We start from the raw sequence: 24,199 nt of genomic DNA on the forward strand, positions 1-24,199 counted from the left end.
TTGTATATAAGTTCTCTTGCCTATTAAAACTACCACCTTCCAATCTGTAGTGGTCTGCCTCTTTCTTGGGTCTCTCCTTGCCCTCGGGGCATGCGGGGACAGTTTACAAAGCCCCACTCCTGTGCTACTATGAACCGAAGTCAACAGAGAGGAAGAGAGAAGAGAATGGTAAGAGTAATTCTGTACTTGTGAGTTTGATCCCTGTGTGAAGCCATCCCTTTACTATCCACTTATGTGAGCCAACAGAGATCCCTCTGAATGTCTGTCTGTCTGTCTCTTTTTTCTTAAGTCCATTAGAATTGGGTTTTCTGTCACTTACAATTGAATGAATTCTATACGATACAACAGTATTATTATCCTGTTATGAGCTCAGACAATATGTTCCCAAATTCGCCAGAACAGTTGGGTCTTGCTGTTAACACAAACTCGGCACTTAGTACATTTTTCATCCTCAGTGTGTGGTCACAGTATTATGAATGACGATCCTTCATCCAAATGATGGGCACTTTTAAGGATGAAGACGACACTGCCCTTTTCCAAATACTGGTTGAGAGCACAGACTAGGGACAAGTTCGGAGCTTCAAGCTCATGACCTTCAAGCAGCAGCCCCAGGGCTGGAATGGAAATTAGCTGAGACCATCATTTCAAATTTCAAAAGGTCACCATTTATGAATAGATTCTTTAATGTTCACCCAAAACCGGATGATAAATCAGAATTGAAAGGATAAAGGGCTGAAACAATGGTTACACACGACTTGCTTTCCATGACCCGGTAAACTCTATCTGTGCCCAATTAGACTGGCAATGACCTCCTGGGGTTGCATTCAGACTTTTAACATCAGTTACTCTGTCACATGGCACCTCATCTAATAACCTTTCGCTGGCTGCCTGTGATAGAATTAGCAGGGGTTGGAATGTCCGTGTTTGAGTGTTTCCTGATCAAAAAATACAGGATGAATATGGGGAAGAAATTAGATAAAACATCCCTTCTGAGTTCAGCATTAGTGCATCCAGTGGCCCTCTTAACACCCCCACTCGAACGTTAGATGGGAAGCTGTAAATTCGTCATGTTCAAAACCTAATTACCAGCTCCCCTACAAACTTTCCATCAATAGAAGGCCTCGCCATCCATGCAGAGGTTAAAGCTAGAAACGTAGGAGTCCCCTGACCTTGTTTTCCCTTGTCCTTGATGTTCAACAGGGAATTCTGTTGATTCCAGCTTTTAAGCATCTCCCAAAGCGATAGCCAATGTCTCTGTCACCACTGCCACTTCCCAATGGGGAAATCCATCACTGAACCTGGATTATTGCATGAAGGACCTTTTTTTTTAATTTTTATTTGTTTTGAGGGGTGGGGAGGGGCAGAGAGAGAGAGGGAGAGCAAGAAAACTGAGCAGACTCCACAGTATCAATGCAGAGTCCGATGTGGGGCTTGACCCCATGAACTGTGAGATCATGACCTGAGCTGAAATCAAGAGTCAGACTCTTAATCAACTGAGCTACCTACCTCAGGCGCCCCTGCACGAAGGACTTTGAACTGGCCTTCAGATATTCTTCTTCCCATTGATTGTCCACACTGCAGCCAGAATGAGCCTCAAAAATGAAAACCTTATCATATCAGATTTTTAAACTTACATTGTAAATGTTCCAAAGGGCTCCTTTGCTCTCAGGATAAACTTAACATACCTTCCACAGATCGGAATGGCTCCTGCTATTCTCGGGATTCACCCCACCTGTGAATTTACACCTGCCTCTAGCCACTACTGAATGCTTAGGCTTCCCTATCAGTCCATACTCTCCCTAGCCCTGAGACCTCTGTGCCTGCTGTTCCTTCTGTCTGGAACAACCACCTTATTCCTTCATCTCTGTAACTCCCCTTCCTCCTTCAGCTCTTAAGAGAATTGTCATTTTTCTTAGTTCTTTTTAAATGTTTATTTATTTTCGGATGCCTGGGTGGCTCAGTCGGTTGGGCGCCTGACTTCGGCTCAGGTCATGATCTCACAGCTTGTGAGTTCGAGCCCCGCATCGGGCTTTGTGCTGACAGCTCAGAGCCTGGAGCCTCTTCAGATTCTGTGTCTTTCTCTCTCTCTCTGCCCCTCCCCCGCTCACACTCTCTCTCTGTCTCCCAAAAATAAATAAACATTAAAAAAAATTTAAAAAAATAAATGTTTATTTATTTTTGAGAGACAGAGCACAAACGGGGGATAAGGAGAGAGAGAGGAAGGGAGACACAGAATCTGATCTGGGCTCTGAGTTGTCAGCACAGAGCCCGATGTGGGGCTCGAACCCACGAACTGCAACATCATGATCTGAGATGACGGAGCCACCCAGGCGCCCCTGTAATTTTTATTTTGGAAGATTCTTCTCAGCCCAGGGAGGAAGCAGCTTGGTGGTTAAAAGGAAAAACCACGGAATCGTGTTGTTGTGAGTTCAAACTCTGTCTCAGATAATAACTAGGAGTGTGACTTTGGGCCACTTACTTAACCTCTCCATTCCTATGTTGTCTTATTTGTAAAATGAGGACGATAAGCATTGTTAAAAGGGTCAAATGTGATCACATAAATTACTTAGCATAGTAGCTGGCACATAAATTCTCAAGCAGTGTTAGATATTGTCATTATTATTTCACTTCTATACACGGTCGCTTGAAAGGCTTTGTCTTTGGTTCCGTTCTCTTATTTTTCACACCCAAAATGTGAAATTTTTTTCACAAATGTATTTTCACATTTTGCCACTGACAATTTCTAAGTATGCATTTCCAGATCAAGCTTCTAAAGTCTTCTCTTACTGGGGTTGTTGTAATAGCCCCATGGCTTAATCTCTCTGCTTTCCTTTTAAATCTCTAAAATCTGTTTCCACATAGCACCTGACCATACTTAAAAAAAAAAAAAAATGTCAGTTCAGACCACATCACTCCTCTGCTCCAAACCTTTCAATGGCTTCTCATTATCTTTCTTTCAGTCAGGTGTCTCAACCCCAGTTGCCACTGTTGACACTGGGGATTGGAAAGCTCTTTGCTGTGAGAACTGTCTTGTGCATTGCAAGATGTTTAGAAATCATCCCTGGCCTCACCCAGCACCTGCCAGTGCTTGCCTACACCCCTACCTAAGTCGTGACAACCAAAAATGTCACTGGACATTACTAATGTCCCCAAGGGGCAAAACCACCCCCTGTTGAGAACCACTGCCTTGGCATAAACTCTTGATACCTTATGATAATCTTCAAGATTATTCCTGGGTCACATGCTCATCCTGAGAGCCAGGCCGGGGTTGGTGCCACATGGACAGAGAGGAAAGAATGATAGAGCGATGGGGCAGCCCCCAAAGTAGATTAGAATACTGTTATCAGAAGGCGGGGGGGGGGGGGGGGGGGGATGGATGCAGGGCTGGCCAAACAGCAAACCAGCAGGAACAGACATTCCTGGAAGCATCCACAATACCCTTTGATTCTGCATTTCACTTTGCTTCCCAGGGCCCAGCACTGGGACGGGCCAGGAGCAATGTCTGTTCTCTGGAGGCCTGGCAGCACCCTCCCTCCCCTAAACTCTCCATCTTCACGCACAGGGTCCTTTAATTATAGGTAGAAGGTAGACTGTTTATACATTTAAGCCCCCATCCGCTAAAAACCTGAGGACTCAGCTCTGTTTTCCTGTGCTTTGCTTTGTCTCACATGTAAGGTGTCTCTCAACAGATCCTGAGCCTCCAGCTCTCTGTGGAGTCGTGGCTGAGCTTTGTTGGTGTTCCTGAACAAAGACACAAGGCGCAATGAATCCTCCAGGCCCTGTCGGGCGTTCTACCAGCAGGGTTGCATTTTAATCAAAGACATTGCTTTCAGTGCTTGCTGGAACCTCACGTTGCCTCTTACATCCCAGTGGTGGTGCAACAATGGTGGAGCTTAGCTGCAGCCAAAGAGAACTCAGAGCAGAGAGACTGGAACGCGCCAAGGGGACTGTTTCATCTCCCAGTGGGGAAGATAAGGCACAACTAGAAGGAAATCTTCTGAAGGAAGTACGAAAATGGTTCCTTCAGGTTCTCTCCTCAGCCACTGGAAGTTTGTCAACAAAATTAAAGTAACAGCTGTAGCAGCCATTCTCCACGTTTTTGATCTCAGGACCCCTTTCTATTTGTGCAAATTACTGAGCTGCTGTTAACGTGGGTTATATTTACCAGTATTTCCTGTTTCAGAAAATAAAACTCAGAGAATTTAGAAATATTTATTTTAAAATTCGTTTTCCAAATATTAAACTCGACCTCATGTTAATACAAACAACATATTTCTATGGAAAATAGCGATATTTACCACCCTCCCTCCCCCCAAAAAGTAGAGGAGTGCTGTTTGTTTTTACATTTTTGCAAATCTCTTTAATGTCTGGCTTAATAGAAGACAGGTTCTCGTATCTACTTCTGTATTTGACCTGCTGCCAAATGTTTTGGTCGAAGCACAGGAAGAAAACGCAGCTTCACACAAATATGTGGTTGGGAAACACACGAGTATCTGAATAGCCTTCAGACATGATTGTGGATATTCTTCTTTGATACGACACCAAAACTCAACAAGAACTGATTTCTTAAAGGCTGGTGACTATGTGGAATCTGAAACCATATTAATTAACTTTTCATGTTCTTACCCACTAAAATCTTTGTTCTAATCCTGTATTTTGACCAAATCTTTTTTTTACCCAGGGATAATTTTTTAAGTAGGCTCCATGCCCAATATGGGGCTTGAACTCATGACCCTGAGAGATCAAGAGTCATGTGTCCTACCAAGTGAGCCAGCTGGGCACCCCCAGAAATAATTTTTAACATGATGCATTGGTCCTTTGAGAAATATCGGTTCACTGAGTTACACGGGTCTTCCAAATTTGGCACATTTCTTGACACAATATAAAAAAAAATCACATTCACTCACAGGGGCAGATACAAGCAAAATTGTAATTTTCATTTGAAATCTTGAATTTTACCCTTGGCAACAAATGCCATCAGTGGCTTTCCTCGAAGTGACAGGATCACTTAGCTCATTTTCAAGAAAATGTCTGCCAAATATCCAAGACCAAATAACCATCATTTGCCTGTCAGTCATTCTTTCAAGTGAATGTGGTGTTTCATGGGAAAAAAAAGCAGCTAACTCAGCACACAACTCAGTTGCACAAATGCCTTTGCTGGAGACCAGCAGTGTAGCCTGGCTTGCCAATGAAGAGCTTTTGTGTGCTTCCCATGCTGTTACATGTAAGGCTTGAGATTTCATAAAATTTAATAAGGACACTTTGAAGGGACACTAGTGTTTTCTTGCACTGTGAGTTAGCGATGGTGATAAACACAGTGACAGCTAGTGTGGATGGGTGCTACTGCCTTTATTCGAGCTCAGGTTCCAGTAGTGTCACCCACTGTTGGCTTTGGCATCATTGGTGCAAATGTCAACACAATGAAAAAGGCGGATCACATCTAATTATTGCTCTGAGATAGTCTTGACCTTGAAGACTCGCGGCCATGAAATGGTCTTGGGAGGCCTTCCTTAGCCGCTGGAGTTAATAACACATTCTCTGAGAACACTGAACTATCACAACAGTGTTAAGGATCTCAGTTGTCAGATTTGAAAGACTCAGGGTTGAATCCCACCTCTACCACTCACTAGCTGTGAGACTTTGGAAGTTACTATGCTGAGTTCCCCTTGTTCATCAGTAAAATGGGTATAATAATACCCCATGGGGGCCCTTGAGAGAACTAAGTGAGATAATGCATGTAAACACTCAGTATGCACCTGCTATTGTTATTTATCAAGGTTCTAATGGAACTAATGGTTCCTCAGTGTGGCTTATCTGGGGGACATTCTAAAATACACATTTCTTAAAATTTTGACCACCTCATCAACCAGTATGAAAAGAACCTGGCTTAAGATCACTAGTTGGGTTCTGTGCTGACAGCTCAGAGCCTGGAGCCTTCTTCGAATTCTGTGTCTCCCTCTCTCTCTGCCCCTCCCCTGCTTATATGCTGCCTCTCTCTCTCTCTCTCTCTCTCTCTCTCTCAAAAATTAATACAACATTAAAAAAAATTAAAGATGTGTCACTAGAGACCATGAATCTGATTCCTTGGTAGGATCTCCGTCAGCTGTATCACTGGCTTTGCTCCTAGAAAGCAAAGATGCGAAGATTTGTGAGGGTGAGGGGACTAGCAGAATAGTGGTAACCATGGCCTGGAGAGTTCCTTGCTGTGGACAGAACTACGAACATGGGCAGACATTGCCCAGTGCCAGACACTGTTCTATGTGTTGTACAGATATTCGCTCATCAAATACCCATAGCAACCTCTGGGTGGTACAGTAAGAACCTCCATTTTACAGATGAGGAAAGAGACACAGAAAGGTTAAGTAACATTGGTATACTGTCGTGCACTGTTATACACTGTTGACCTAGGGATGTGAGCCCAAGCAACCTGACTGTAGAGGTGAGCTCTTAACTACTACACTATACTAGGAAAGCAGAAAAAAAGGAGGGGCGTAGGTAATGGCTTTTCCAGAAGGTTCTTTCCTCCACCACAGGACTTATATTTAAAAAGCACAATTTTGCTCTGAAATAACCTGTTAAGAAACGCTTTGAGTCACTCAGAAACTCTAAGAAAAATGAAAACTGTACCAAAAAGCACAGTGCAATGCAGATAAATATATGGCATGATTTTGAACAACTGGTTAAGTGTTAGAAAAAAAAGATTCCATTTGGACCTTTTTTTTTTTTTTTTTTTTTTTTTGAATGGCTATGAGACTGTGACATTGAAACCACAAAAAGGAAAATGAAATCCTAGAAAACAACTTAGATTTGCACTGAACATTGTCCACCTAATCATAATAATTTCATTGGCTTTCAAACTTCAGAATCGACCTGTAGCCCCAGCATGGGAGGCACTGGCATAGATACAGAACAAAATGCAAACAGGATGAATTCTTGACAATGTAAAAGTAAAAATACAACTAACAGATATGGGTGAGTGGAAGGGACAATGTGGACACCGTCATTCCAGAAAGGGGAAGCTGAGACCTTCTATCCAAGGTGGATGGGGAAAGAAATAAAGATTTATGTTATCTTTAGAAATTGGAAAGGTAATCAATACAGAGGGTGGAGTGATTTAGCTAATCCTCCTCTATTATGGCAGGAAGTCGATAGATTGTAAATCAAGAAATAGAGGATAAACATGTTATTTAGACATACAGATGTAACCACTGGGAGAACCAAATCAGAAATGGTTAAAGAGGAAACAAAAATCTTGCTCTGAGGAAGAGAACTTGGGGTAGGGGGAGTAAGCACCCCTGAGGCAGATGCTTGTCATTAAAAGCCCTTCTGGATGATTTAATTTTTTAAGTAGGCTCCATGCCTAGCGAGCAGCCCAACGCGGGGCCCAAACTCATGACCCTGAGATCAAAACCTGAGCTGAAATCAAGAGTCGGATGCTTAACTGACTGAGCCACCCAGGCGCCTCTACATGATCTAATTTTAAACATAATGCGCATGATTAAATGCCTTCATAAATTATAAGATAATTTTTAAAAGCTTTTTGAGTAAATTGTGAAGAATTTGAACCGGAGGAGAAAAACACACCCTTTCCCATCTCTTTCACACAGTACAGCACAAAGACAGGGAAATGATATTTATTACAAATTCACCAAACTGGAAGTAATAGTCCTTTCGGGGCAAGGGGATGAGATTCCAGTGATGTGGATCCAGCACAGAGGAAAGCTTGCCTGGCCTGTTTTGTTTTAAAAGTTAATATTGAGAATGCGTTTTGTGTTACTTGTATGTTACCAGTGTTTTAAGAAAATACAGTAAGAAAAATATGCCACTCAAAAAACATGACAAAAATCAAATATCCAGGTTTTTTTTTTTTAAAGACAGTTTAAAATTTTAACCAATGTGTGTAGTCACTCAATTTGTCTCCATGGATTTTTCTAGAAGTAGGCTATTGTCCTGCTTTCTTTCCCCTCTGCTTAAGGATAAGAAACCAGGAACTCTGAATTCGTTTCTACTCCAGCCCCCAGCACTTAGGAGAAGTCAGTTCTCCTCTGTGTGACCTACACAGCCTTTCAGTGAGTGCATTTGGCAAATGTGTTTTGAGCCCTTACTGTAGGTCAGGCTCCTTGGAGACATACAAGCCCGAAGAGAACGTTCTGTGGCAAGCCCCTTCTCCCCGTGACTAATACAGGACCCTTGCTCCATGTTCTGAGAGTCATCTGGTCCGAGAGACATCCTGGTCTGTTCACCTGGATACACTCTCTCAGCATCTTTCCTACGCATTTCTGGACTTACCAAAGATGAGAACTTGGCTCCTTTACTCTCTGCTGAGTCCTCAGCACCTAGAACACAGTAAGTGCTCGCTAAGGACTTGGAGAGCAGGGGATCCAGGATGGGTCTGCCCCGGCTGCAAACCACTCACTTCCCACCTCCCATGGGATCTCCAGGGTGAGAAGAGGGACCAGCCCGGGAGGAGGCGTTAGCCTGGGCTGGAGAAGGGCGAGGATCTGAGTTAGGAGGGGCTGCCCACTGGGAGGGGTGAGTCTAAGAATTTTGCAAGATTCGCTCAACGTTAGAAACTTCCGTGTCACTATCATCCACCCCATTTCCCCACAATAAGAGATACAATACTGAAAACAGTAAGGGGCCAAGAGCTTGCTTTCAGGGGAAGAGGTAAGATGAGGGTGAAGAGGTGCTATTCCACTGTGACCAGTTTTCTAGAAGCACCAGGGCAAGGTGAGGCAAAAACTTAGAAGACTAGGGTCGAAGTTCGTGCCCACAGGAAGCCAGGGAGGTCACAGGACAAAGCACTCCTTTTATCAAGCAGCAAAGAACTCCATTGAGGAGGAAACCCAGACCGTGGCAAACTGAAGAACATGTCAGTTGTGGGCTTAAAACCTCCAAAGCCTTCCAGTTCAGCCAGAGTCAAAGTCAAAGTTCTTACAACATCTTTCAAGGCCTTATACAATCTGGTATCTAGCTCCCTCGACTGATGTACTTGCTCCTCTGAGCTCATCCTCTTCAGCCACAGTGGCTCCCTTGCTCCTTGAGCACCCCAGTCACATCCCACCACTGGGCCTTTGCACTTGCTGTTTTTTTCCCCCTGTCTGGAATGATCTTTCTCCCAGTAGCTGCCTGGCTTGGCTCCTCATCTCCTTTATACCTGGGGTTAAATGTCACCTTCTCAGGGAAGCCCACCTTGATCACACTACACTTTCACCCTCCTTCCTGCTCCAGTGCATCTTCCAGCTTTTGGACAGTTTGGAGAAAGTCCCTAGTGCTGGGCTGGGACTCTCCATTACCTAGGCTAAAGGGATGGGCTCGCAGCTCAGCCCCAGGGACTGTGACTGGAAAATCATCTTTGGAGGTGGCCCAGCATGAATTTTCCTTGGTTCAGACCTTATGATCTCTTGGAACCTAACCCCTGCCATCCCCCCAGCACACGGGAGCTGAGCCATCACTCACCACAGAGCGAAAAAGCAGAGAAGAGCAATTATTATGCTGTGCAGCAGACCTTTGACTGAGATTAACATCATTGCCTGTTGATTTGATCTTTTTATTTCTCTAAACACTTAGAGCATTTTGATCACAAGCCGGATTCATCTCTGGTGAAAAGTACTATTTTGAAAAACCAGGACTTACATGGTAGTATATATTTTAAGGCATTTTCAGCTGATAAACCGCTAATTGGTCCTGTGGTCCTGTAATTTGCAAAGGGTCAAAACGATTTGTTGTAAATACACATCTGTATTGACCGCGGCATGCCAAAACCAGCTTCCACAGGTGAAGCAGAATTTTGCAATGGCTGAGATGTGGAAGACACTTCAACAGTTACCCATGATTTTTGGAACTATTTTAACAGGTGGGTGTTATTGTATTGCAAGACAGCTTTGCCTCATGCTGAATGGCATATGCCACGGAATACAGAGTGGTGGAGATACCATTTCCTAAACACGCAGGTAACTGAATATACATAGAACCTGAAGCACAAGGGATGGGAACAGGGTCTGATGGATTTGTGCACACTATGTCCCCACAACATGTATTTACTTTTTTCTCTCCCCGAGTGTGCACCCAGAGTATTGCAAGAATTTGAAACGAGACTATTGAACTACTCTGGATAATCTTTGAGGGAAAAGATGGGAAATAAGGGACAGACAAATAATGTTGAGATATTCAACATAGTGACGTCAGTCTTCCTCAAAAGACACGCTTACTGAATTGCTAACAGTCATGGCAGAGATTATAGGATACATTATTTTAAAAGTGGTTTGTGAACGCTTAAGAGCAGAACAGTGACTGGTAGGGATTAGCATGGGTTCACCAGGAGAAGCTCAAGGTAATTGAATTACCCACCCTGAAGCGACAAATTCAATGAATATTTATTGAGTATCTAGTATGTTCCAGTTCTAGGTGGTTCAGCAAAATGTGGTGGGTAGAGCTATTTGATAATATTTCTTAAAACGCACAGGCTGAAAGGTAGATACATGGTGTCAGGTTTGGCCTGCCCCAATCTCATCCTAGGTGCCCACTTCTGTCCTCTCCAAGCCCAAGGTCATCAAGACCCAGGCCTGGTGGTGTATTGGTCTGCTGCATATCTAGTGGGTGTTTGTGCTCCTCGAAGATGATTTCAGGGGTGCCTGGGTGGCTCAGTCGGTTAAGTGTCTGCCTGCAGCTCAGGTCATGGTCTTGCCTTTGGTGATTTTGAGCCCTACATCAGGCTCTCTGCTATCAGCAAGGAGCCTGCTTAGGATCCTGTCTCCCTCTCTCTGCTCCTTCCCCACTCTCTCTCTTTCTCAAAAATAAATAAACATTAAAATATATATATATATATATTTCCGCCTTTCTGAGTGCTGCGTGAGAATCAGGCTGCAGATCCCGAAGTAACAGCAATCTACACCAGAACTTGATTCCTGCCTGACACAGAGGCGAAAGCTCAAAGAAGTCAAACAAATGATGGGTCCCAGTGTACTCCTCAGGAAGTGGGACAGCCATGAACCTAGTGGCTTCCCCAAGTTTGCAGACACTCAAGTGCAATGTAGAAGATGCAACGATCTCCAGTGGTTTGCTTACTTGCATCTAATCAGGTTCTTTAAGAAACTCTGTTCTTCTCACTTCCAAACCATTGGTGTTGCCATTAAAAAAATACACACACACACACACACACACATACACACACACACACACATCACAGGGCGCCTGGGTGGCTCAGTCGGTTGAACGTCTGACTACTGATTTTGGCTCAGGTCATGATCTCACGGTTGCAACATGAAGCCCCACATCGGGCTCTGTGCAGAGCATGGGGCCTGCTTGGGATTCTCTCTCTCCCTCTCCCTCTGACCCTCCCCTGCTCCTGCACACACACATACACACACACTATCTCTCTCTCTCAAAATAAATAAACATTAAAAACAATTTTTTTAAATTTACATTTGATTTAAAGAGGTGGTGTTTCTCAGAAGCCCAGTGCTACAGTATCTGAATCTTGTTAGCTTTACCATTTCTTTTCCTTGACCTTGCTGGATTTAGAGTAAACATTGGGGAAGGTTGGGATAATTCTTTTTCACAGTTGTTTCTGTTGTTGAATGGCTCAGAGCCAGTGACTAACACCAAATACTCCTTGGCACAGGAGTGAGCTGGTTGGAAGAGACCTGTCCGTCAGGCCCCAGGCCCTTCAATAAAGGCAGTGCAGTGTGGTGGTTCAGGTGAAGCTTCTGGCGATCACATTGGCAGGTGACCCAAAGCAAGCGAGTTACTTCTATGAGCCTCAGTCTCCTTGTGGGTGGAGCAGGTCTGCTAACAGTACACAGGACTATTATGAGTTGCATCTATTTACCCTAAATGCTTATCCAAGTGCATGGAGTACAGTCATGAAAGGCAGCACAGGGTAGGGTTGGAATACCAGCTCTGCTTCTTACTAACCATGGACTCTCTGGGTCTCCATTCTCTCCTTTGCAAAATGGGGATAAAAACAGTATCTACCTCCTGAAGAAGTAACAAGGATCAAATCATATTTGTCAAACACTCACTTAGAACAGTGGCTGGTATATAGTATGTGTCTGGGTTTTTTTTAAGTTTATTTATTTATTTTTGAGAGAGAGAGAGAGAGAGAGAGAGAGAGAATATGAACAGGGTAAGGACAGAGAGAGAGGAAGAGAGAGAGAATCCCAAGCAGGCTCTGCACTGTCAGCACAGAGCCCAACGTAGGGCTTGAACTCACAAACCGTGAGATCATGACCACAGGGCCACTGAGGCGCCTCTATGGTATGTGTCTGTTAAGTAAGTAAATAAACGCTCAGGATTTAGCCCAGACGTGAACATTCAGTCGGCCCCAGTAATCGTAGCTTGGTACACGCAAGGCGTTCGTTAAGTGTCAGTTATTTCTTATTTCCTTGGCCCTTCCGGGTTCTCATGGCCCAGCATCTCCTTTTCCAGCTTCCTTGGAAGCAGTCCCCAGGATCTATAATTGACACCTGCCCCGTTTCCTGATTCCAGGAGGGAGGGCAGGCCTATCCTGGAGGTGTGGCCTCTTATGCAAGCCTCTTGGGCTGGAGAGCTGCTAGTCTAGACTTTACTGTTCATCTACATCATTTTGGAGCAAGCCTCAAGAGACCCTTAAAATGCTAGTCAAATCCTGACAACTTCTTCAATCTCTGCTTTTCTTTCCAATTTTCACCAGCCCCTCTGCTCCTTGCCCCCTAAGAGTCAGTGCTCCCTAGGGTTTTGTCATTTTCCCTGTTTATATTCATTGGCTTTTCTCTGGCCCTTCTTGTGTGCTTTCATGTCTTCAATTTCCACCTATGTTTAGGTGATCCTAAGGTCATGCCTGGTTTCACCTCTGACCTAAGCTCTACAATACTGATCCTTAACATTTTGGAGGATGCAACTCTCTCCTTAAAAGCACGTATTTACATAACATTTTTCTTCAAGTTTCATGAACTACTGAACCTCATGTATAGAGCAAATGGAGGGGAACTGCTGTCTAGACTTCCAATACCAGCTGCCTGTTTTTTGTGGACATCGGTTTCTTTACCCTCACTTACTCAGTAGCCATCTATGATTGACTCCACCTTCACCCTAGTCTCTAGGGTCCTGTTCTTTCCACTGCCATCAGAACACTGGCTCCTAAAGTTTCCCCCTTTTGCCAGCGCTGACAGATGCTGTTCCCTGCATACCTGGGCAGGGGTTGCATTTTCCTGGAGACCTTTAAGAGGGAAGGATCTCACGGACTTTCTTCCACCCTCTCCAAGTCTCAGGAAGAAGTGAAGTACTACCTGGGCAAAGAATTAAGTGCCAGTTCTCCCAGAAAGAGAAGAGGATGCACAGAATACCTGGTGAGATGAAGAGTCTATGATGAAGGCAAGTAGTACAACCACCTCTCCCGACCCAATATTCTTTTATGAAAAAGACTATTTTTTTACATTTATTTATTTTTGAGAGACAGAGTGAGACAGAGCACGAGCAGGGGAGGGGCAGAGAGAGACAAGGAGACACAGAATCTGAAGCAGCTTCCACACTCTGAGCAAGCAGTCAGCACACAGCTTGATGTGGAGCTCGAACCCACGAACCGTGAGATCATGACCCGAGCCGAAGTCGGACGCCCAGCCGACTGAGCCACCCAGGCTCCCCCGCCCCCAATATTCTTGAGAAAACAAAGGCTACTTCCAGAAATAAAATGTTGTTATGGATTCCTACATGCCTCTCCAGTGAGATATAACAGGAGTTGGCAAACTTTACTTCTTCTGTAAAGGGCCAGACAGTAAATATTTTAGGCTTTGCAGGCCAAGCAGCAAAATTGAGGATACTATGTAGGTACATATGCAACAAGAGAGAAAACAAATTTCCATAAAATTTTTATTGGCAACGTTCAGAAGTACAGATGCTTAAATTTGAATTTCTCATCATTTTTATGTGTCATGAAATATTATTGGATATTATTTAATTTTTTCAACTACTTAAAAATGTACAACACATTCTTAGTTTGTGGGTTGTACAAAAATAGTAAAAGGGCTGAATTTGGCCCATGGGCTATAGTTTGCCAACCCCTGAGATATAGTTACGTATCATGGTAGATATATACTACTGTGTTTTCGGCTTCCAGAATTTTAGAGACAAAGCATGAGGATATATACCCTGTCTATTGAAGAGTGTCAAATGAGTGGAGTGTAAGTGTGTAACTTTTATTTTAGCTTTCAACTGTGTTATATCTAATTTCTTATTTCCTTAATGATATTTTGGGCAGATGTCAAAACTTTCCAGTCACTTGTGCCTGTTAAAACTTCCAGATTGCAATGCTCTATCCATGTTTGTCCCTCTTAAAAAAATTTTTTTTAACATTTATTCATTTTTGAGACAGAGAGAGACAGTGTGTCAGTGGGGGAGGGGCAGAGAGAGAGGGAGACACAGAATCCGAAGCAGGCTCCAGGCTTGGAGCTGTCAGTAGACAGCCTGATACGGGGCTCGAACCCACAAACCACAAGATCATGACCTGAGCTGAAGTCCGACGCTTAACCCACTGAGCCACCCAGGCGTCCCTCGTCCCTCTTTTAGCTTCTAGCACCTTCAGTATGCTGTGGCCGGGAGCAGAAAGAAAAGAAGGCCAAAATGTTACTTTACTCAACTTGGTGAAGGTATAAACCTTTACTATTTGTTGTTACTGCTTCGCCAGCTAACACTGACGGTCAGGGTTCTCTGCGTGGCGGGGACCTACGTGTTGTCTGTCTTGTGGAGACACATGCATTGGTTACTGGAGGCCTTCCCACTGCAACTTCCCTCTCTGATGTGGGGTATCTGAATCTGATCCAGTCTCTTCCCTCCCACTTGGCTTCCGACACTGGAAACTCATGGCTCCACGCTGCTGGACCAGCAGCTCCTGTGGTCCTGTGGTCACGCTCCTGTGACCACTTTCGAAAGGACTTCTTCCCTTTGGATGGACTCAGCTCTGGGCCAAGGTGCAGGGTTTGGGGAATGCAGCAGGAGATGACTCTCAGTCCTTGCTTCACCCCCAGGCCCAGCAGCCCTGTGCAGGGCAACATCTTTGTGAACATCATGTAGCTCTAACTAGGGTCTGCTTGCCTAATGGATGGCTCTCTTGGGTGGGATACTGACCAAATGGCTCACGCTCACCTATTCACCAGTTCCACACAACCCACTGAACCTCCCCATTCCAAAAAGGCTGGCCCAGTGTCATTCCCTCTCTCAGCCTGGTGTCTCCCCCAACTTCCCTGCCCAAATAGGCACACAAGTAACGTCCAAACCAGGAATGTGATGCCAGTCTCTCTTTTTTCCAGGCACCCTCAATCTTTATAAAAGATTCTTCTTGGAGCCACAGGTGACTCACTAAAAAACCACAAGTATTTAGGAGAAAGGGAGGTGGTATAAGAAAGCTAGCTTATCGTTTGTCTTTGCACATGGGTATTATCTTTACAGGATGAATTAAGGACTACTGGTCAACATATTATTTAGAGGTATGAAGGAATAAAGGAACTGTAAGAAGCATAAAAATACAAATAGTTGAAAATGCTTGCTACTGTGTTTCTTCATTTTACAGGTATGGAAACTCATGATCAGAGGTTAAGCATCTTCCCAGGTGTTGCAGGCAATAAACGGCAGGATCCAGGTAAGAACCCAAGTCTATCTGATCTCAAGCCCCTTGCTGTTATCCCATGTTCTCTGTGGTCAGAGAACAGTGCATTAATGATTAAAGGCCCATTTGCTCCTACAGTGAAAAAGTGGGCTTTGGCAGGGTCGTGTGGATGGAGGAAAAAGAAAAACAACATTGGAGTTTTGTGGGCTTCTCTTTAGCCTCAGAAACACTGGTGTCACTGGGGGGGGGGCACTTCCACATGTCAGAGTATAATTTTTAAATGGTTAGAAACATAATTTTCCTAAAATATACAATGAGCTCATGTCAAGTTTTATTCAACTCCTCAATGAGAGAACTGGCAGAATGACAAAGCTAGTTCAAAGGGGGATGTTATATATATTTTTCAGGGAAAAAATTCTGAAGTAAGATTGTCAAGTTAGGAAACTGATTCATGTTCTAGAGAAAGGGCAATAAATCTACAACATTTGGGGTTATGTCTTCTAATGAACAGAAATCATTTGCACCTCTAATGAGCAAATTAATTTGCATCTTTCCACGTTTCTACAAGTAAACATCTAACTATACCACTGACCCTGAATCTGTAATGAAACTTAAGTCAAACAAAATTACATTCCCCTAGAGAATCCGATGACCCCTTCGGTAAGATTGTTAGAAACTGCTCTAAGAGAACATTCAAAGGATACAGTTATCTTTTTGGGGGCTTTTTTTTCTTGTTTTATTTTTTCTTGATGGATACCAGTAAGCCCACTAGTCACCATGCTAATAACCTACACTGGTTACCCAACCTTGGAACTCAGATCACTTGCCTTTTTTTCTAATCCAGAAAATAAAATGTCAAGTGATGAAGCAAACAGAATTACTTTCAAATCATCTACTTCCTTGAATGAGTAGGATGGTAGGGGGGCTGGTTTCAGGTAGAAGGAAGAGGAGTCAGTCCTTTTCACCAATGATAGAACTTAGGAATAAGATTCAGAATATTTAATCACCGGTAAGACATGAGACCAGTCAGAATAGATGCTTCCGTAGGGCTGGGGCAGGATCATGATGGACCCTGCTGGGCTGGGTCTTAACCCTTTACTGGACAAACCTCATAGATGTCTGGGAGGTTCCAGGATAGGCTAGGGTAGCTACAGTGGTGGTGGAAGGGGGAGGGTTGATGGGGGACTTGGGCCAGATGCTGTTTACCAAGAAGTAGGAAAGTATTTCAACATTTTAACAAGCAATATGGCCATACAGACATGTTCTAGTTGAATGTTATCATGCTCACACCTCAACCTCTGCCACCTCCCCAATCCTGACTGGCCCTACAAACACAGGCATAGTTACTCACCCCCATCCTGCCTTAAAGCTCCAGTCCACTTCTCTCCTCTATTTGCCTCTTGGGCTTTAGGGACAAAGAAGAAGCATGCAGGGAAAGGAACAGGAAGGAGGTCAAGAGTAAGGAAGAGAGAGCATTCTGTACCCACGTCTCAGGGAAGGTACTGCATCAGATCTAGGAGAGGAGGAGCAGAAGTGACTGGTTGGTACTGTTCCTAAGCTCTAGAGATAGACCAGGGCTCCCAACAGCCAAGGATCCCTGTCCTTATATTCTATTGGAGGGAGCTAGGAAATATGAAAAGTATGAGTTACCATATGCGAGAGCACCCAGCACAGAGCTTGGCACATGGGAAATACTCAACAAACGTTACACCCTTCTCTCATCCCTGTCCTCAATCACATCTTTGCAGCTTCCCCGAAGGCTTCTGAACACATAAATAAAGCTGCAACCCCATCTGGCTGAAAAAGTCAACCATCTGGAGATTTGGAAATATAGGGGAACTTCTAATGACTGGCTAATTTTTTTTTCAGTTTTTCAGCCAGATGTTTGATGTCATTCAGGCCCATCTGTAGCAGAAATAGCATTTTGTTGAAACTCTTTTCTGTCATTTTAAGTTCCTTGTCCTAAAAGCTAAGTGGGCTTTATTTTCTTCGTAAGCATTTTTTTCAATGAATTGAAAAAGTGATCACTGACTAATGGAGAACAATTCAGGAATAAAATACAAAAATATCAGAAATTTAGATTAAAAAGGACTTTTAGATAATTTCCAGGGCTCAAAACTGGCAGCCTATGGATCAAATTCAACAATAAGGTAAGTTTGGCTTGGCAGGCACTGCATTAAAAATTGTTTTAATTTAGTTTCCCACATTTTATTTACTTAAAAAATTTTTTTCAGTGTTTGTTTATTTTTAAGAGAGAGAGAGAGAGAGACAGAGACAGAGACAGAGACGAGACAGAGTATGAGTGGGGAGGGGCAGAGAGAGAGGGAGACACAGAATCTGAAGCAGGCCCTATCTAGGCTTGGAACTGTCAGCACAGAGCCCAATGTGGCGGGGCTTGAACTCGTGAACCACAAGGTCATGACCTGAGCTGAAGTTGGATACTTAACCAACTGAGCCACCCAGGAGCCCCTAGTTGCCCATATTTTAAAAATCAAGAGATCTTACAACTGGCTTTTTAATATTTGGAATATTGGGATGAATTTGGTACACATCGGCCCAGAGTAAAAATCAACTCAAGTCCCATAGTAATTGTCCCTTAGATGGGGGATTCTTCTCTCTGGTTTGCCTCAGTCCCCACCACTCTCTGTTGCCCCACCCTGAGACCACATTTCAGTTACTATAGATCTTCTCAAATGCAATTACTTCCCCCTCACCCACCACAGAATTAAGAGGACAGGGAAATCCCTGTTCCAAATGTTATATTACCTGCTTCATCTGCATGGACATTTAGATTTGTTACTCCTTAATCTTACCTGGGGCTTTCATTTCAGAATTGGATAAACTGAGGCTCAAGGGAGGAAAATAACATGTACAATTCACAGAACTGTTAGCGACAGAAATGTGATGAGTCCTTGGGGTTCCTTGCTACCAGGCCAGTGGTCTTTCCATTATGTAAATATATCACTTTGACTGTGTCTCAGACTTCAAGAGGTCTTAATGAGAGAATCATGCATTGAACGTGTTCTCATTCAAATGCACATGCTGCCATTGAAAACACGCAGCAAGTTGGGGCCCTACTTTGTGAATGCCTTGCGTGCTTTCCAGATAATGAGTCAGGCATTCGTTCTGCTTTCTGAGTGTGGGTGTCTCTACATAGGTCGATTGTTTTTTTTTTTTTTTTTTTTTTTCATTCAAAACGTGTCCTTTGCTGTCTCTGAGTGTGTGCCTGTCTGATGTCTCCTGCACTCCTGCAGATGCTGCACAGGCATGCTGAGTGTTCCGGGACCTGACACTTCTGAATGGAAAAACCCATGTGTCTGGGCATTCTCACGAGCTAATGTTTGTAGCAGTAGCAACCTATCCACTGGAGCATGAATTAATGTTCTCTAGCAAATGCTCTGAGAAGAAACATGGCTAAGGTGAAGTAGGGCCTGCTGGGTTTAGGTATATAACCTCAGGCAAGTCATATAGTTTGTCTAGGCCTCAGTTTTCATCTATAAAGTGAGGATAACATGGGTGCCTGGGTTGGCTCAGTCGGTTAGGCATCCGCCTCTTGGTTTCGGTTCAGGTCATGATCTCACGGTTGTGAGATCGAGCCCCACATCGGGCTCTGTGCTATCAGCGCGGAGCCCACTTGGGATTTTCTCTCTCCCTCTCTCTCTGTCCCTCCCCACTCTCTCTCCCTCTCAAAATAAACTTTAAAAAATGAGGACAATAACAATGCCTACATCAATGAGCTCCTTTAAAGAGGAAAAAGTTAATTTTTCAAAATTGTGAGAACAGTGCTAGCATATAGTAAGTACTAAATATAAATGACATTCTGGTGAGTTATAGAAATGAAAAGTGGAAACATCCCTTCTCTCACTTGAGTGATGTGATCCTTCTTAACTCATGTAATCTTGCCAGGCCCGTTGTAAATAGTCAATACTTGTTGCTTTTAACATCATAATGACTTAGAGGAGTTTCAGAAAATTTAGATTCCAGTGATCCACTACAGACCTATAGAAGCAGAGAATCTACTTGTGAGGCCTCATAATCTTTTTTTTTTTTTTTTTTAAGCGGCCCATGTAATTCTGATGATTTAGCCAAGTTTGGAAACATTGATGTAGTTTCATTATCCTTGAATATCTTTGGTGGTGGAGAACTCATAACCTCTTAAAGCTCCCCATTCCACACTGCATAGTTATTTATATTGAGGTAACACCTATTTTCCTCTAGCTCTTACTTCTACCCTCTGGAGGCCACAGAGAACATTTCAAATCTCCTTTCCATATGACAACTCTTCAGATATTTGCAGACAGCTGTCATGTCCCTCCCAAGCATTCTCTTTTGGACAAAATAGTCACATTCTCTCATGGTTCTTAAAAAAGTGTGGATGAACTGACTCTTCTAATTTGATATTAGGGAAAACTGAGCTACAAGACCTCCAGTTATCCTTTGACACTAAAAGACCAGAAAAGTGAGGATGTCGAGACTCTGGGAGACAAGGGATCCTGAATGAGAGATGGGTATGCAGCTTTATTCCACAGGATGAATGCTGCCTACTGCATGTGTCTTCTCATGCAGGAGATCAGAGGTTCCTGAAAATTCCTTGAACATTTGCTATATTCATACACAAAGAAAAATCTTGGCTTCAGATTTTCATCCAGGTCCATCTAGGTGGTAGTTCTACAGGTGTACACATAGCTAATAATTCACTGTGATTCATTCAAGTTCATGCATCTTACTGTATTTAATACTTCAAAAATGTAAAAAAAAAAAAAAAAAGTATAGCTGGGTCAAGTTGCATGAAGACTGCAACAAATTTTCTCCAAAGAATTCACCTAAAAACATATCTTAGATTCATCTAGTTCCATCTTGATTCAAATTCTCACTTCTCCCACTAAGCCCACAGAATGCCTGGGTGGGATTCCAATTCCTTGTGCAAACTGTGGGTGTAGGACATGATGTTGGAGAAAAGAGAAACCATCAGTTGAGAAATTCTGAGCAAGGATTCAGGGATTTTAGGCCCTAACAGGGGAAGCCAAAATTGGTGTTTAATTCTGCATTCCAAGGTTAGTTCCAAGAGGCAGAAGAATCAGAAATAACTGAAGCATGGTCTACATATGTACCTTGTTTGACTCAGATTTTTTATGCCATCCCTAGAACCATGTATACATCAAAACATCCACCAAATCACAACTTTACAAAAGATAACTCAATTCTTTGTTGTCAATATAGGAAAGGGAACTATGGAACTTCCCTAAGGTAAATGACTTCACCATATCTGATCACCAATGATCACAAACTTTAGATTTTTGTCAATGTTTGGGAAATAATTATTCTAAAATTTCCATCAGTACCCTGGATAAAATAAGAGCTTTGGATAGTGCTAATTCATGACTACCTATTCCAAACTAATCATTTCCCAGATTAATAATTGAGGGTTGGAGTAGGTAAATGTCTTAGCCAAGGTCACATGCATAGTTTGCAGCATTACCCAGGTCTTCTGGCTTCAAGTACAATGATCTTTGTTGCATTTAAAGTAGTCTTTTCCTACCTGGGATTCCCACCAGTTGCAAATTTGTGTTGGAAACAGAATCAATGGTAGTAGTGCTACAGTCAGGAGAGCAGTTGTTCAGAGTGTGAGGACATGGGAAGAAGGCCAGGGAATGATGCAATATTACACTAGCAAGTGATGTCATAGCATGATTTCCTAAGAGATTTACATAAATGCAAGTTCTCAAAAAGCCCTGACAAATGCCAGCCAGTGGGAATGCAGGCATGGAGAACCAATGGCAAACAAGGGAGGGGAACATACAGGAAACCCAGATTTCCTTGCTCGTCACTGTGACAAGCTTCACAGATTCCTCAGAAGCCTGAGAAAATTCCCTTTTGCCCCTCTAATCCAGTGCCTTCCCTCAGGCACATAAGCTCCACAGAGCTTTGATTTTCTTCTCTATTTTCCTATTTGCTACCACTGACATTCAGGCATTTCCCAGTGATGCTGAGAGTGACTCTTCATGTAGTGAAAGTGAGTTTAATCATCAGTCAGGCTACCCAAGAGCTTGACATTCTAAAAATTGGTCTGTCCTCTTCGTTATAATTTGGAGCAAAAATCTTCAATTTTTTAAATTAGAAGTGTGTCTGTCCTCTTCGTTATAATTTGGAGCAAAAATCTTCAATTTTTTAAATTAGAAGCTGTGATTTTTGGAGAATCAATCTTATACAAATGTAATGGGAATATATTTGTTGAGTTTGGAGATGACTTAAGAAAGAAAACAGATGGATACCAAATACTAACACTTCAGTTTTGGTTTTTTTTGTTTTTTTTTTTTTTTAACATTTATTTATTTTTGAGACAGAGAGAGACAGAGCATGAACGGGGGAGGGGCAGAGAGAGAGGGAGACACAGAACTGGAAACAGGCTCCAGGCTCTGAGCCATCAGCCCAGAGCCCGACGCGGGGCTCGAACTCACGGACCGCGAGATCGTGACCTGGCTGAAGTCGGATGCTTAACCGACTGCGCCACCCAGGCGCCCCTTCAGTTTTGTTTTGATCCCAAACAGTGAAACATCTATTAGTAAGGAAGTTTTGTTAAAATGTGTGTGTGCATGTGCGTGTGTAAGGGTTCACATATGTTAAGTCTTGTTGGCAATGCAAGTTCGTGAAAATATCTACTTAGACCAAACTCATAAGAAACTGATAAGACTATGTTAGAAATAAGGAAATAGCTCAGAGTGTGCCAGCCTAGGTCACAGTTTCTCCCTCTCTCTCTCTTTCTCTCTCTCTCCCTTTCCCTCCCTCCAGTCCTCCCTCCCTTTTGCCCTCCCTTCCCCTCTCTCTTCCTTCCTCCTTCTCCCTCTCCCTCCTCCACTGAAAGGCAATTTAAGCAGAGCCAAAGACCCCATCTCAAGCCACAGATCAAAGCAGTTCACAATATGCTTAGGAATTTTAGATTTGAAGACTTTGCTCAACTGCAGAAGCTGCCTAGAGTGCCACAAAATCGCATCTCACGAAGCTTAAACCATAAACAATCAACAAGACCCAACCCCTTCATCCCACTCAGCATTTGTCTTGCTGGAAACAGTCTGGACATCTGCACATTCTCAGCAATAATTCAAACTATTCCTCTTTCCCCATCACTCCATCTCCCCCAACACCCGCTGGAATATCATAATATCAGAAACTGCATTATTTGGGGCCACTGAGAGGAATTTTGTAAATACCTTCTAGGCAGCAGGTCCTCCACAGCCCCGAATGGGTCATTACTTCTTCATTCTTCCTGCTGGTTTCATTATCACTTGTAGATTTAGTCCTGCACACACCTCTGGAATATAACCAGTAGTCCGTGCCCACTGCAATGGTCATTAAACTAAAAGCTGCGAAGGCTCCCACGGTGGTGATCAACATCTGGATACCTCTGTCACACATCCTCATAATTCTTCATGGTACTCTGGATGGCTGGGGGTTGGAGGGGTAGGTTCAATGCCAGAGGGGAAAATCACTCTGCAGCTGGGTAACCTAGGGCAGGCTCTTCCAAAAATTCGGGTCTCCTTTTGTCACCATCCACAGAGACTTTAGGAAACCTGGGATCTCCTGTCTGGAGCTCTCTCCGGTTCCCTGGGTCGCCTATGGCCCTTGGAAGGGTGCAGGCTCCAGGGGGTTGGTCCACATCACTGCTGCCTTCTGAGGATCCCTGGGTTCCTTTCATTCCTCAGGAGCTTGGTAAAGATGAGGGTCCGTGCAGGGCATGGCTCCGGAGCCTGGAGCTGCCAGCTTGGTTTGAGATGCGCCTGGCTCCTCACAGCCCCGGGAGACTCAAGGCAAAGAAATCCAGAGAGGTCTATGTGTGTGTGTGTGCGTGCGTGCGTGTGTGTGCGAGCGCGTGTGCTGGGGGTGAAGGCGGATGGCAAAAAATAGCACTGCTGGGAGGCGAGTCGCTGAGAAGAGTGTTCATTGCTTCCCCAGCCTCCCAGGAAAGCTCTCCGCCTGCTCCTGACACCCCCGCTCAAACTGGAGAAAAGACAGAGTCCTGGGGCGGGGGCCGGCCGGTTTCATCGGAGGGCAAAGGTCTGCGGTGCTGAAGGGACAGCTCCCGCCTGTTGCCCCGCCTCCGCCTCCCTAACGCCCAAGCTTTAGGTCCGTGGTGCTGAAGGGACAGCTCCCTGGCAGCCGCTGCTGTTGCACCCCCTGCCTTTCCAGCGTCGGGGCTAGATTGCTGGGGTGCCGGAGGGTCAGTTCTCCCTCCCGCCGCCCTTCCCCAGTCCCTTTCCAGGCCAGCCAGCCGGCTCGGCTGCCGGATCGATCCCACGCTCCGCGCAAAGTTTCCGGAGCCCAGGGCAGTCAGCGCCCCGGCTCGTCGGCGCTGCAGCACACCCTGTTCCTCCGCTCCCGGAAGGGTTAAGAAAAGGGGAAGGGGAAAGAAGCCCGCAGCGCACTCTGGCGCGCTCTCAGCTCCCACCCAGCGCGGCGTTTTCCCCCCACCAATGAGCCAGGCAAGTTTGCCTTTTGCTGCGGGCGCCGCTGGAGCCCATTGGGGAAGACCGAGTCTTCTTAAAGGGACCGGCAACTCCCGGCGACAGATCTATGTCTTACTCGGGCGGGTAAAAAGTGTGGTCACAGGCACATCTGTGTATA

General features: G+C 44.2%; 1 protein-coding gene across 3 annotated transcripts in view; it reads right to left on the bottom strand.

The window, feature by feature from the left end:
* The window catches only part of CACNG3 (calcium voltage-gated channel auxiliary subunit gamma 3), an 85,130-nt gene extending 61,182 nt beyond the window's left edge, over positions 1–23,948 (bottom strand). Inside the window, exon 1 of one of the 3 annotated variants that reach the window (XM_025916870.2) lies at positions 22,789–23,948. In XM_025916870.2, the coding sequence (XP_025772655.1) occupies positions 22,789–22,999 (211 nt within the window). In that variant the 5' untranslated portion in view covers positions 23,000–23,948. The remainder of the gene's footprint in view (positions 1–22,788) is intronic. The other 2 variants (XM_086692706.1, XM_086692707.1) reach the window with 2 other exon arrangements.
* Positions 23,949–24,199: the final 251 nt, after the last annotated feature.

This window comes from Puma concolor, chromosome E3 (genome assembly GCF_028749965.1).
Source record: "Puma concolor isolate L17-30 chromosome E3, mPumCon1.1.hap2, whole genome shotgun sequence".
In the NCBI taxonomy this organism is placed as follows: domain Eukaryota; kingdom Metazoa; phylum Chordata; class Mammalia; order Carnivora; family Felidae; genus Puma; species Puma concolor.